The sequence below is a fragment of the Vespa crabro genome, chromosome 24, assembly GCF_910589235.1.
Source record: "Vespa crabro chromosome 24, iyVesCrab1.2, whole genome shotgun sequence".
NCBI lineage: Eukaryota > Metazoa > Arthropoda > Insecta > Hymenoptera > Vespidae > Vespa > Vespa crabro.
In genome coordinates this window covers 2,139,877-2,153,795 of record NC_060978.1, presented here as the reverse complement: position 1 = coordinate 2,153,795, position 13,919 = coordinate 2,139,877, and the positions used below count along the sequence as shown (strand labels likewise).

Here is a 13,919-nt window from a genome sequence, read left to right as displayed (position 1 = left end):
TTAAATAGTATATTGTACTTTTATATTAAATATTTTTCTATTTTTCCAAATATAATTTGTAATGTTTTGAATAAAAGTCATAATCTTTGATAAAATTTCAAAGCATTATAGTTCCAAGAACTTGCCTTTTATACTATACAACTAGATTAATTGTTCAGTTTATTTATATACGTTCAATTTTCAATTTCATATAACAATGACAAATTTTCCAATTCAAAATAAATTTTGTTGGTGCAAATACATGTTATCAAACCTAATATAAAAATAACTAAATAAATTTTAATAAGTAGATATTTTAATAACTTTCAAGAGAAAAATAATTCCAAGATTTTAGATTAGAACAAAATTGTTGGTTATCGATGCTGTTGTACAAGATTTATCTTTTCATATCTGAATTATCAACTATTACTTTTTTTTTTTTTCGCTATTATGGGCGAATTACAGTTGCTTGCCATGAAACGCTGTTCACATACTACGAACGACTATAGTCAATGTACAATATTTTGTCTATAGTAGATTATTTGTTTGTCTTCTTTATCTTTTATTTTTTTATTACTATTTTAATTTTTATTATCAAAAAAACTCTCCAAGGTATAAGAAGTAAATTCGAAACGCCAGAGACTGTTTCTGCGCGCGAATTTTACACTTATAGCACGGAGACCTTAATCATATTTTAGCGATCAATTCCGCTACCACGAAAGGGTTAATAAGATCCAGAAATGAAATATTGTTATTTATCATCCTGATAATAGCTTTACGATTATTATATCGCATAAGCTTTATCTTATAAGATTTTCTTTTTCTCTATATATATATATATATATAGAGAATATATATATATATATATATATATATATATATTTATTATATATATATATATTTATATTTATATATTTATATATATTTCATCCTAATCAATTATTCGTAACTATTTTGTCATGTATAATGCATAATTTTATTTAAACACTTTGTCACACATCAATTTGTATATCACTGTCTTCTGCTTCACTTTCAGTACTAACTATAGCATCTTCTCCTACTAATAAAGCTGCAGGCAAATTTTGTGGAACGTTATCAATATCAAGTCTTGGAGTGGAATAGACATTTAATACTTGAATTGTTGTAGGAGATGTTGAAAGACATTGTGACACGGATCCTAAGGGATCTGAGTTTAGTTCATCACAATCCAAGGGAGTAGACAGTTGTAATTGCAGGTTATGAAGTTCTGGTATATGTGGGCGGATCTGCAATATATATACATAGATGTATACATATATATACGCACCTGTGTATATAGGATATAATTAAACAATCATTGGAAGTATAAGATACAAATTACAACGTCTTAGAGAAAACAATAATAATATTACAATACCTTTAAACCATCAGCTGTATGAGGATTTCTACAACCTCTACATCTACATTCAATACATGGTTTACTTTCAACATAACAAGGGCATCTTTGGCCACAACATGTTAATTTTCCAGGTATAGCTGTAGCATTACCACATCTGCATCCTTTTCTTTTGCTCCTAGTAGAACTTGATCGTGGCTTTTTAAAACTGCCCGAGGACTGCATATAACAGAGCAAGCCATGTTATTATTGATAAAAGAAAAAAAAAAGAAAAAGGAAAAAAAAAGAAAAAAAAAAAAAAGAAATAAAAATAAATAAAAAAGAGGTAAATAGTGCAGATTAATGCAGAGGTGTATGTACATGTTTTATTAATGTGCATGCTTAATTGGTTAAGATGACTGATCATGAAATTATGAGACATCTGCATTAATCTCATTATGGGACCAAGGAGAATATAATACAAAACCTTTCTGGGACAAATGTTAGTATGGACTAATGAATGATATATGCCAAGGTTAAAAATTAATATTCACAAAATTGTGTTAAATGTTATGCAAATTCAAGTAAATTATTGTACCTTACAAGTAGCATTAACGAGGATGCACATCATTTAGCATTTATATAAAAATTACAGTGCAATGTATATTTCCTGTAAGGCATAAGATTAACCGAATATCTATTGAAATTACTTTGCTGCCCTTTGAAGATTTTTTCTGAGAAGGGGTCCCATATTTAAGTTGGGAAGATGGAATGCATTTTACCCCTCCTACAGAGCCTTGTTGTGTTCCATCCATTTCCTGTTGTCCTACTTCTATTTCTTCTGTGGCCGCTGCTTTCCGTTTTATCGTTATTTTGTTACCAGACCCAGCGTACATCACCGAATATATCGAAGATCCATTTGAAACTGTACGAATAGTTGGCGACTCTAAAATCCAATAGATTATATGAGAACTATATCTTTGTAAATAAATATATTGAAATAGAATAAAAATTATTTTAATATCTGAACGAACCAGGTATGTTTTGCGAAATATTCTCAGAAGTTGACATAGTATTTCCTTGAGTTTGAGTAGAGGTAGTACTGGTATAAACACAAGGGAGAATACTGTACGCTGATTTAGATAAACCAGCGGTACTTTTGAATTCGTCTTTAAAACCGGTCCCTTCTTGTATGAGTTCCATGAGACTAGTAGCACCAATAGCCGATGGCCCATTGCTTGTTGTATTGGAAGACACGGAGAGTATTAAGCTCCGATAAATATTTGTGCTTGTCAAATATTCACACAGTTTTTTGTAACACTGTAACAATATCCGAAGTTGGACGTTTTCAACATATTTATCATAATCCTTGCACCAACTACACGATGGTTTGAGTTTTTTACGACCACCTCTACATCCACGACACACATGATGTTGACAGTTCGTTTCAGTCGGTGTATGCGGCTCGATCAACAAATTCGAACACACTGTACAACTCAAGCTCTGCCGCAAGTACGGAACTAGCCTATACAAGTCTGTCCATGAATTTGGATCTTCAGAATCCGCTTGTAAAACCAACCGACATGTCGATACGTAAAGACTCGTAGCGTTCATCTTCCTCCGTCCTAACTCCACGAGAAATTTATTTGATTACCGCGAAAAATTATCTAAACATAGCCGTAAAGCATAACCATTTTTACACACAAACAAAACACCGGCCATGTTTAATTTTAAGATGTATTTTTTTCTTAATTTCAACAGATGTCGTTGTATTCGCCTACTAGTACGCCAACTATCGTCGAGTAGTAATGATAATGTGCATGTACATCATTTCTAACAAAAATCGTGTTTGATATATGAAGATCCGCGATTTCGTTTAACGAATAGCAAGTAAAACGAAATCATACCGCTTTTATTGTGAAACGAAAGTTTTTGATTTTAAACGACGATAGCTTCTAATAATTTATCATAGAAATATTGTAATTATTATAATTGCTCAAATGTTTCAAGATTGCACTAAATCCTTTCTTCGAGTATTAGATACAACATAGAAAACGAATTGGTTGTTAAGACGTATTTGAAACACGTTATATGAAAGGAAATTAATAATTTTCGATAACGTGTGTTCCATTTATTATTTAATTTAAATTAATTAATTAATATGTAATATTTGTGCGCTTCTTTGATTATTATATTCATGTCACTATTGTAGGTTACGTATTACACTTTACAGATGGCGGATAAAACTATAATGAAGGTAGAAAATAATAATGTATATTTAAAGTTTTTTATTCGATGTTACAATTTGAATGTTTAATTTATTACTTGTACGTCTTATTTTTTTTTCATTCTAGCAAATTACAGAGCAAAAGCTCAAAGCATTTTCCATTGGTACAATGGGAAAACGTCCGTTGAGTAAAAAAGAATTAGAAGAGCAACGTAAGAAAGAACAAGAACAGGCTGCTGCTCAAGTAAGCATTAAAAATTATATACAGTATACTTTTTTTAAGTACTTTGCCATTTTTATATATATATATATATATATATATATATATATATACATATATGTATATATGTATTTTATATCCTTAAATATATCCTTAAATAGGCATTCGAAGAATTTGTAGCTACGTTTCAAGAGACCCCTAGTAAAACGACAAGTAAAGTTTGGGTAAAAGCTGGAACGTATGATGCTGGCAAAAGACGTATGTATCAATGGTTCTTAAATCGTTAATTCAACGGTATAATATTTAATTATAAATTATATAATATTTTTTACAGAGGAAGATACAAGAGAAAAAGGAAAATTATATAAACCACAATCTAAAATATCCGAACTGGTTGAGAATAGATCATCAGCAGAGCAAGCGCAAGAATATGCAAGACTTCTTGGTTCAAATGAACGTAAACTGGATAGATTGGGCAAAAAGAAAAAAGAAGGAGAAAAAAAGAAGAGTAATCTTGAATTGTTCAAAGAAGAACTTAAAATGATACAAGAAGAACGTGAAGAAAGACACAAGTATAAGGGTGTAGTTAAAACTGTAATTTCCACTCAGTCTGAAGATCCAATGATGGCTGCATTAAAATGTGTTGAAGGTATATATAAATATTATGTGAATTATATTATAAGAGAACTCTTTACCAATCGAATTGTTCATATCGCATTATCTTTATTTATCTAAATTTTTTGGAGTCCATAATTTTTGAATTTTTTTATGAGTTCTCGGTATACTTAAAATTTTAATAGGTGGTATATCCCCATATCCAGATCCACGAAAAGCTAATCTACGTAACTTCATTGATGATCCTCGTCTCCTTGCCCTGATGTATGAGGGTAATCCCATACCTCTGCTCCTTTCTCTGCCTTAAATATTAAATTTTAATATTTTATAAATTAATAATAAATCAAAATATTCCAATTTTATAGATGGTTCGTTCGATAATGGTGATCCTAATACGACAAATTTATACTTAGGAAATCTAAATCCTAAGGTAAAACTGCACGTTTGGTCTATATGCAAAATATGATTAAAACATTTATTTAATTAATAATTGTTTATGTTTATTCACAGATTACAGAGCAACAACTTATGGAAATTTTTGGCAAATATGGACCATTAGCTAGTATTAAAATCATGTGGCCACGTAGTGATGAAGAAAAAGCAAGACAAAGAAATTGTGGATTTGTAGCATTTATGAGTCGTAAAGATGGAGAACGGGCATTAAAAAATTTAAATGGTAAGTGATAATCTCCTTAAAATTCCAAATTTTATGAATATTTGTTAAAATAAAATATAATGGATAAATGAATTATATTGAATATATTTATTTTTTGTAATAATAATAATAATACAAATAATAATGAACAAATGATTTGTGTGATAATAAAATAGGTCGTGATATAATGCAATATGAGATGAAATTAGGCTGGGGAAAAAGTGTTCCAATACCACCATACCCTATCTACATTCCACCTGCTTTAATGGAGATTACACAGCCACCGCCTCCATCTGGTCTTCCATTTAATGCACAACCACATCGCCGTGACAGACACAAGGTACATGAATTAAACCAATTGAAAGGTGCAGTTAATAAAATAATCAATCTCGTTTTAACGAATTTCGTTTTATTATTATATTACAATTACCCTTTTTATCTATCATACATATTGTTTAAAAATTTAGTTAAGAAGTATTTTCACTTCAAAGATATACATTTTTTACTTGTGTGCTTTATATATATTATCATAAAAAAAGCAAGATTTTTTAAAATCATCTTAGAATTTAGTATTAAATAATAATAATAATAATAATAATAATAATAATAATAATAATAATAATAATAATAATAAAAATGATAATAATAATAACAATAGTAATAATTTTATAGACTATTTTCCTTTTATGTAGGTACTCCATAATTGTTTTGATTATTGAACACGTTTTCACTTGTTAAACTTAAATTTTATAGTATTTCAGACATTTTTGTCAAGTAATATTTAATAATATATTTTAATTAGATTAATTTTCCAATATTTAATTTTTATCATAATTCCATCTATTTATATACTTATTACAAGCGGTAAGGCAAATGTATTGCTCAGTGGAAGCAATAAGTTATTTATTTATATTATATATATATTTATATATATATATATATATATTTATATATATATATAAATATATATATATATATATTCACTTATTTAGTGAAATAAGATTATTACAAAGAAATGTTTATGACATTTTTTTCCACCAATATTTATTAGAAACATATAACCATTTTTGAAACATAATCTCAGATACCACGTATCCGCAACCTCCAGAGTGCAGATCCCCAGGAAAAGGAAAACTTCGAAAAGGTAATAGTATTTTAATGTTATTCTATATATTTTGTTAGAATGTCTTTTGTTATTCCAGTGTAGAAAATATTATAATGTAATTATATGGAAAAAAAAAAAAATTATGCCAAAGTAGGCTTCTGTAATGTTTATTACAAAAACCTGCTTCTCAAAATAAATTGCTTTCAATAACAATAGATATTATTTTGGTATACATGACATATAAAGTTTATTTATATAAAAAAAGAAACATGCCTTCAGTAAACTACACAGTGATATATTTATCTCTTTTTTTTTTCTTTTTTTCTTTCCTTTTTTTTTTTATATATATATATTATATTAATATTAATAATTATAATATTTCATTTCTGTATATTTATAACTTTTTAATGTAATTGAATATGAAAGCATGACATCTTTGGATAATGAAGTTATAAGAGCATTTTAGATAAATGTAACTGGTAAGTGTTGCATATGAGAATAACAATCCCAGATACATTTTGGCAAGTTAAATATAGAAAAAAAAATATTCTAAAATTAATGATAGGCATATAAATGTTCCTATCATGATATCAAGATATCTCTAATCTACGTTTACAAATTGTGTTGTGTTAATTTGTTGGCGACCATTCTTGGGGTGCACATTGTGGAATGTGGATTGGAACACTCTATCGACTGTTACTATTACACTGTGATCTGGACTGTCACAGGTTCTGCAGAATGCAGTTGTCAAAGTGGTTATTCCAACCGAAAGGTATTTGTTGTTTTTAGTTGATTCTGAATTTTCTGTAAGTATACATGCAGGAAATTTAACACAACCTCAAGAAGATAGACCCTGTTATTTCCGATTTATGAAAACACGTATTTAATAAAACTCTGCGTTATAGGAACTTAGTCATGTTAATACATAGAATGGTGGAATTTGTAATTCGGGAAGGTCCAATGTTTGAAGCAATGATAATGAATCGAGAATTAAACAATCCCATGTTTAGGTTTGTTTTGCATTGATTATAGAATTTCACATAAAAATTTAATGTTTGTATTTATAAAAAGAAATGTTTTCATCAAAGGTTTTTATTTGAAAATTATTCACCTGCACATACATATTATCGTTGGAAATTATATTCTATTCTACAAGGAGATGGTCAGAAAGAATGGCGTACAGAAGATTTTAGAATGTTCAAAGGTGGAAGTGTATGGAGACCTCCACCTATTAATCCATGGACGCAAGGTATGCCCGACGAATTAATTGAAATGGAAGAAAGACAGGAACCAAGAAGAGGTAGCTTATCTAACAGGTAATTTACAATGATTTTTTTCAACTACTTTTACATATAAATGTAATAAAAATATATAATAAAATTGTTTTTTTTCCTTTTTTTCTTTTTTTTTTTTTTTTTATATAGTCAAAGAGATAGACTAGAGGATTTATTAAGGAATATATCACCAGAACGAATAAAAGTTGCAGAAGCAATGGTTTTTTGCATAGAACATGCAGAAGCGGCAGAAGAAATATGTGATTGTATTTCAGAGTCATTATCAATACTCCAAACACCTGTTAATAAAAAAATAGCAAGATTATATCTTATATCTGATGTTTTACACAATTGTGGTGTAAAAGTTACTAATGCTACAATTTATAGAAAAGCGTAAATATATATATTTCATAACACGTAATAAATATAATATATATATATATATATATATATATATATATATACTCATGTAATAATTATATGTATATTACAGTTTCGAAACACGTCTTCTTGATATTTTCAATGAAGTACATCAGGCTTATAAACAATTTGACAGTCGGTTAAAGGCAGAAGGATTTAAAGCACGTGTGATGAGAATGTTCAGAGCATGGGAGGATTGGGCAGTTTATCCAAGAGATTTTCTTGTTAAACTACAAAATACATTTTTGGGTCTTGTTATGGTAAATATTAAATATTTTATTAAAATTAAATATCACATTATGATATATATATATATATATATATATATATATATATATATATATATATATATATATAATAAACTAAATTTTTTTTTCTTTTTACTTTAGTTAGATGAGCCTGAACCAGAAAATGAAGAAGATATAGATGGAGCACCTTTATCTGATGTTGATGGTGAAGGTGGAGAAGATTTAGATGGTGTACCTTTGGATGGTGCAGCTTTACTTAAAGGAGCAATGAAACATGGACTTACACCGCAAACAACATCCAATTATGATGACATTGATGGAGTACCCAGTAAATATTTATTATTTATATTTAATATATAATGAGTATTTTTTATTAAATTTATTTTATATAGTGGATGAAGATATTGATGGTGTTCCTATGGATGATGAAGATAATATGAATGTACGAAATAAAGAAGACGAAAAGAAACCAGCAATGCCAGCTGGTTTTGTACCTTCAAGATGGGAAACTGTGGACCCAGACCAGGTTTTCAAACATTTGTTTTATCCCTATATATGTATATATATTAATGGCTTCTTTTATTAAATAGATTAAAAAAAAAAATAATAATAATAATAATTGAAAACAAATTTTAGTAGAAATACGATCATAAATATCTTCTGATTTAATAGGTTGAAGCACAAGCTATGACTACTAGTAAGTGGGAAGAATTAGGTCAGAATGACGATTCAAATTCTCAAGATGCTAGTATGGATTCCAGGTAATATATATACCCTAAGGTAACAGCATGGTCCAAGTATCGCGAACGTTTCAAAAGATTAAACTGAAAATATGTTGAGAATTTAAAGTTTTATATTCATCAAACACTGTATGTCTATAGTAGTAGAGATTACAATGAAGAAAGGCGTAATAGGTTACGTGAAATAGAAGTTAAAACTATGCAATATCAAGATGAACTTGAAAGTGGTAGGAGAACATTAAAATCTGGTATGACCATTCAAGGACAAGTTGAACATTATAGGAAGAAATTAATAAGAAAGGTAAAAATTTTTTATTTATTTGTTTTTACAAAATAATATCCCATCAAAGAAAAATTATTATTTGTTATATATTATAGAGCGAAAGGGAAATGAAGGACCTGAAAACTGACGACCGAGAAGATGATAGAAGGAGAGAGAAGAAACGTAGTACAACCCCGGAATCTCCAAGTCATTACAGGGATCGAAGGCGATCAACGAGTCCTTCATCTAAGAGCAATAGATATAGGTATGTATATTCACGTATATTCTTTAAAAAAAAAAAAAAAAAAAAAAAAAAAAAAAAAAAAAAAAAATAATACATTTTATTCATCGAATGATTAAATAAAAAGACAATTACATTAAGAAAATATCTATATATATATTATTTTATTGTATTTACATTATCCATTAATCTTTACATCTGTTTTCATATTCACTATTCATTTACTAGATTTTTAAGTATTATGATTGTGTGCCTGTTCTTTTAATTATTTATAATATTGTGGGACTTCAAAACGACTGGATTTATCGCGTTAATGATATAAAAAAAATAATATACTAGAAAAATATTGAAGTAATAAACAACAATAATTATAAATCTCGTAACAGCACATATTTTAAGATATACATACTGATACTTTACAAGCATTAATTAAATTAACATTCACAAAAAAGGAAAAAATAAAAATAAAGAGAACAAAAAAATATATATGATGAGGTAATTGTAATCAATAAGGATGTCTTCCTAAGATCTCAATATGATCTATTATTATTATATTGTTTTAGATCCCGCAGTAGATCACCGCGTAATAAACGTAGATCGCGATCACCATATAAAAAGCGTGTACCAGTGACTCCATCGCCTCCTCGTATTCGACGTACACCATCACCTTCTCTTTCTTCATCTAGAACATCAAGAAGATCGCCAGGCAGTGAACGTAATGATCGAAAAAGACGTGGTAGATCTCCATCTTTGTCACCTCCACCTCCACCTCGTACTTCCTCTAAACATAGAGCTAATAGTCCACCTTCGCCTTCTCCGCGTAAGCACAGACATAAGCATAAGTATTAAGTTACTTTACGCTTAATCCGTTAATTTTTGCCTGTAAAAGAATCATGAGTTTGAGTATATATTATATGCAATTTTACATTACCATAGTCTTATAACAAGAATGCTCCAATATTTTACTAAAAAATATTACAACAGATATTTTAATACTATGCTGTTAAGTAAAAAAATCCTAATCGTAAGGTTTCAACTTTAGTATTTTATATATATATATATATATATATATATATATATATATATATATATATATATATATATATATATCTCCATTATGACGTTAAGGTCTTTGTGAAGGTAAATATTTATGTTTAAAATGTGTGATATTCTTCTACGAAAATTTTCTTTTAGATTCTAAAAACTATTAGTTTCTCCGATGTACAGATCATGACGCTTTAAGGTAATTAAAAGTAATTGCTCTTTTTATTTCTTAATAAAGAAAAAAAAAAAATATCTTTATCATTATTAAAAAAAAAGGCAAGAAATTGTTATACCTCAAATATATGGTTATAAGATGTATTTACTTATATGTACATAATTCTAGTTAAAATAAAATAATTCAGCTTTCATTGATTAAATATATATAAAACAGTTTTAAGAAGTATTATTGGGAGGACCATTAATTATATATATCATATCAACTAAAAATTATAAAATTAACGTAAAACTTCTATATTATAATATGTAAAAGAATCTACTATATATCAATTATCACGTTATACAATATTTATTTCAATTTATATATTCGTAGATTAAATACATATATAAATGTAAAAAGCTTGATATATACATATAGGGTAATCTCTAATTAAATATTACTCTAATAATTATTCTATTTAAATTGATTTTGTATATATATATATATATATATATATATATATATATATATATAAAATCAATTTTTTATAATCTTACCTAATAATGTCACAATTAAAATTTCTTCTTAAGATCTTCATGAAAATACACATTTTACTTTCATCATATCCCTACTGCTTTCATCTTGCTGTTTTTGATTATTGTATTATTAATTCTTTTCTGGTAAGTTCTTCTCTCATCTTCTAATATTAGGAAGAAAATTGGAATGGGTGATTAGGACAGATCACTATGAAAGATTTTTATAATATTGTCATGTAAATATAAGAAATCATATAATCATATAGATTTTCACATATATTTTTGAATAATAATATATTAATTGGTATGTCTATAGTTTCTTTCTTTTTTTTCTCTCTCTTTTTTTTTTTTTTTCTTTATGATATTACTACTTCAAGTAACACGTTTAGAAGATGAAAAAATGTCAACAATTATTGACTAATACTAAACCCAAAGCTATTGCTTTTAATTGCAAATCAATTAATATGAGTTTACACAGAAATATTTACAGAACAATTATAAAAAAAAAAAAAAAAAAAAAAAAAAACCAAGTTGTATATTGTGTTGACAAAATTAAAATACATGAAATGATCGATGGAAATAGTGGATAATGTTAAGGATTATGAGGGTGAAACTTAGTCATCAATTTCCTAAACATAAAAATAAAATAATTATTAATTTTTATATATATATATATATATATATATATATATATAAAATTATTAATTTTAATTTCAATCTTTTAATGTTATTATTAAACATTACAAACCAGAGGTATTTCTTTTTCTTCGTATATCACCAAATCGTCAATGGTTGACATATTTCGAAAATCGTTTATTGCTTTACCACCCTTTGTTGTAGAAACTCCTTGTTTAGGGCTAATCCCAGATTTATCTGTAGCTGAAGGTACAGGCTTAGACGATCCTGTTGTCTCTTTAGGTGCTTTTATACCTGCCAATAAAAAAAGAAAAAAAAAAAACAGAACATTTTTATCAATTTGTTAATCTCATTTTAAATATGTATATATATATATATATTATTTTTTGACACTATTATAATTACGCAACTTAATGACATTAATTATATAAGAATTATAAGACATACATATATATACATATGAAAGCTCGAATTCCTAATGTATGACTAAAGAATTATTTAATTTACGTCCATGAAAATATGTATTCTGCCATATTCTGTCTCTTGACTTATGAAGATATTCTTTAATTATTGATAATATAATGATACACATTAAGCATTCAATGAATATTAATAAAAAGCTCAAAATGACTTATCGTGATCCTCCATGCTCATGTAAATTACAAAAAGTAGAAGTTCTTTGTAAAGTCATTAAATAGCCAAGCAGATTTTATCGAAGAATTATTATTCTTTTTTTCTTTTTTCTTTTTTTTTAAATTCGTTACGATCAATTTTGTCTATTTAATCGAACGATCAAAATGAAAATAAACAGAGGACACAATAATTATCGACATTATATATATATATATATATATAACGACGATAATTGAAAATTGTATATTATGCGTAAACACTGTCAGAATTGAGCGACATACAATTTAATGATGTGGTATTTACGTTTCCATCCTGCTACATCCTCGTCTTCTATTTCTTCTTCTTCTTCTTCATCATCATCATCATCTTCAACTTCTTCTTCCTCTTCTTCATATTCTAATTCATCCTCGATCTCGCTGTCTTGTGGAGTTGCCAATTTACCATATCTTGCCTCTAATCTAGCAACTAATTCCGAATCATCAACGTCTTCTATTTCTTCCTCAACATCCTCTTCATCTTCCACCTCATCTTCTTCTCTTTCGTCTTCATCTTCATCGTATTCTTCTGTACCGGAAATACGTTCTCCATCTGATGTCTCCAATTCATCTTCCAGATCTTCCGTTTCTTCTTCGGATGATATAACTTTCGATGGCTTCTCATTTATTTTCTCAACTCCTAAATTCCGAAAATATTAAAAGTGAATAATTTAGAATATTTTTTTTATATTTGTTTGTTATATCACAACCTAATTAATTTTATTATTATTTATATATATATATATATATATATATTACCTTGCGTCTTAAGCTTGGACCATGTTTCTTCTGACGGGCTCAAAGTTTTTTCTACAATAACATTTTTGGGTTTATTATCTTCAATTTCTAATTTTTCATATTTCGTTCGTAAAGTTTCATAAGCCTGTTTATTCTTCGTGGTTAGCATTCGATTTTGTTCTTCGATTTGCAATGTTTCTGCTTCCTTCACAGATGCTGGAACTATTATTGTATTCCGCCTATTTAGATTAATCACTTCGTCGTTATGCGAAAGTTGATTTAACTCGGCGTCAGCTGAAAATATATTTAATTTTATATTAAATAACTTTTATTTAATTTTATACGTGTGTATATATATATACATACTTTTCTTTTCTTTTTTTCTTTCTTTCTTTATTTTTTTTTTTTTTTTTAGATTTATAAATCTTTCTTATAAGGAAAATATTTTTTATCATAATATTTTTTTCAAATACATATGATTTTTAAAGCATATATAAAAATCTTAATATAACAAGACATTTACATTTACTTACCTAAGTAGTATAATATTTTTCTAATCTGTAATTTATAAATGAAATATTATCTCGTCCTACACATTATTAAAATCAAATAGTTAGTCTAATTACAATCATAGATATTACATGCTTAGAAATAAAGGTTTAAAATAATAATACTAATAATAATTATAATAATAATAATAATAATAATAATAATAATAATAATAATAAAAAGAAAACAAACTAAAAATTAATACACCTGCGATTATCGTACGACGAATACGAAAAAATGTGAATTACTAA

General features: G+C 27.1%; 3 protein-coding genes across 7 annotated transcripts in view; 1 reads left to right on the top strand and 2 right to left on the bottom strand.

The window, feature by feature from the left end:
- Window positions 1–936: 936 nt before the first annotated feature.
- LOC124432311 (E3 ubiquitin-protein ligase MSL2) lies at window positions 937–3,051 on the bottom strand. 3 transcript variants are annotated; one of them, XM_046981154.1, is made up of 4 exons: window positions 2,368–3,051; window positions 2,044–2,279; window positions 1,376–1,573; window positions 937–1,285 (listed from the first exon to the last, which is right to left on the bottom strand). In XM_046981154.1, exons 1-4 carry the CDS (start codon window positions 2,945–2,947, stop codon window positions 1,172–1,174), a joined length of 1,128 nt encoding a protein of 375 aa, XP_046837110.1. In that variant the 5' UTR covers window positions 2,948–3,051; the 3' UTR covers window positions 937–1,171. The 3 variants fall into 3 exon arrangements, with proteins under 3 accessions (XP_046837110.1, XP_046837108.1, XP_046837109.1); XM_046981152.1 differs by having other exon boundaries at window positions 937–1,244; XM_046981153.1 differs by having other exon boundaries at window positions 937–1,244; window positions 2,116–2,279.
- An 88-nt stretch (window positions 3,052–3,139) lies between these two features.
- LOC124432309 (U2 snRNP-associated SURP motif-containing protein) lies at window positions 3,140–10,790 on the top strand. 2 transcript variants are annotated; one of them, XM_046981150.1, is made up of 20 exons: window positions 3,140–3,453; window positions 3,567–3,590; window positions 3,688–3,804; window positions 3,942–4,038; window positions 4,115–4,429; window positions 4,761–4,825; window positions 4,906–5,071; window positions 5,227–5,390; window positions 6,135–6,194; window positions 6,884–6,927; window positions 7,061–7,165; window positions 7,244–7,471; window positions 7,580–7,822; window positions 7,923–8,109; window positions 8,239–8,425; window positions 8,490–8,623; window positions 8,770–8,858; window positions 8,979–9,138; window positions 9,216–9,364; window positions 9,904–10,790. In XM_046981150.1, the coding sequence occupies exons 2-20, from the start codon at window positions 3,567–3,569 to the stop codon at window positions 10,187–10,189; spliced, it is 2,820 nt and encodes a 939-aa protein (XP_046837106.1). In that variant the 5' UTR covers window positions 3,140–3,453; the 3' UTR covers window positions 10,190–10,790. The 2 variants fall into 2 exon arrangements, with proteins under 2 accessions (XP_046837106.1, XP_046837104.1); XM_046981148.1 differs by having other exon boundaries at window positions 3,546–3,590.
- Window positions 10,083–13,919, bottom strand: part of LOC124432310 (glutamic acid-rich protein) — an 8,024-nt gene continuing 4,187 nt past the window's right edge. The window contains exons 7-11 of one of the 2 annotated variants that reach the window (XR_006944222.1): window positions 13,141–13,413; window positions 12,650–13,021; window positions 11,826–12,007; window positions 11,099–11,706; window positions 10,083–10,220 (exon numbers count right to left, since the gene is read on the bottom strand). Coding sequence is in view for 1 of the 2 variants with exons in the window: in XM_046981151.1 (XP_046837107.1) it covers window positions 11,692–11,706; window positions 11,826–12,007; window positions 12,650–13,021; window positions 13,141–13,413 (842 nt within the window). In the remaining variant the exon portion in view is untranslated. Of the gene's footprint in view, window positions 10,221–11,097; window positions 11,707–11,825; window positions 12,008–12,649; window positions 13,022–13,140; window positions 13,414–13,919 lie in introns of those variants that run through there. The other variant, XM_046981151.1, reaches the window with a different exon arrangement.

Bases quoted from the DNA above. Each gene is read 5' to 3' on its own strand.
- LOC124432309 (XM_046981150.1), top strand. From the start codon at position 3,567: ATGGCGGATAAAACTATAATGAAG. The intron at 7,472-7,579 runs GTAATTTACAAT...TTTTTTATATAG, and splicing joins AGAGGTAGCTTATCTAACAG to TCAAAGAGATAGACTAGAGG. The intron at 8,624-8,769 runs GTTTTCAAACAT...CTGATTTAATAG, and splicing joins AAACTGTGGACCCAGACCAG to GTTGAAGCACAAGCTATGAC.
- LOC124432311 (XM_046981152.1), bottom strand. From the start codon at position 2,947: ATGAACGCTACGAGTCTTTACGTATCGACATGTCGGTTGGTTTTACAA. The intron at 2,280-2,367 runs GTTCGTTCAGAT...ATTGGATTTTAG, and splicing joins TATTTCGCAAAACATACCTG to AGTCGCCAACTATTCGTACA. The intron at 1,245-1,375 runs GTATTGTAATAT...TATATATTGCAG, and splicing joins ATACAGCTGATGGTTTAAAG to ATCCGCCCACATATACCAGA.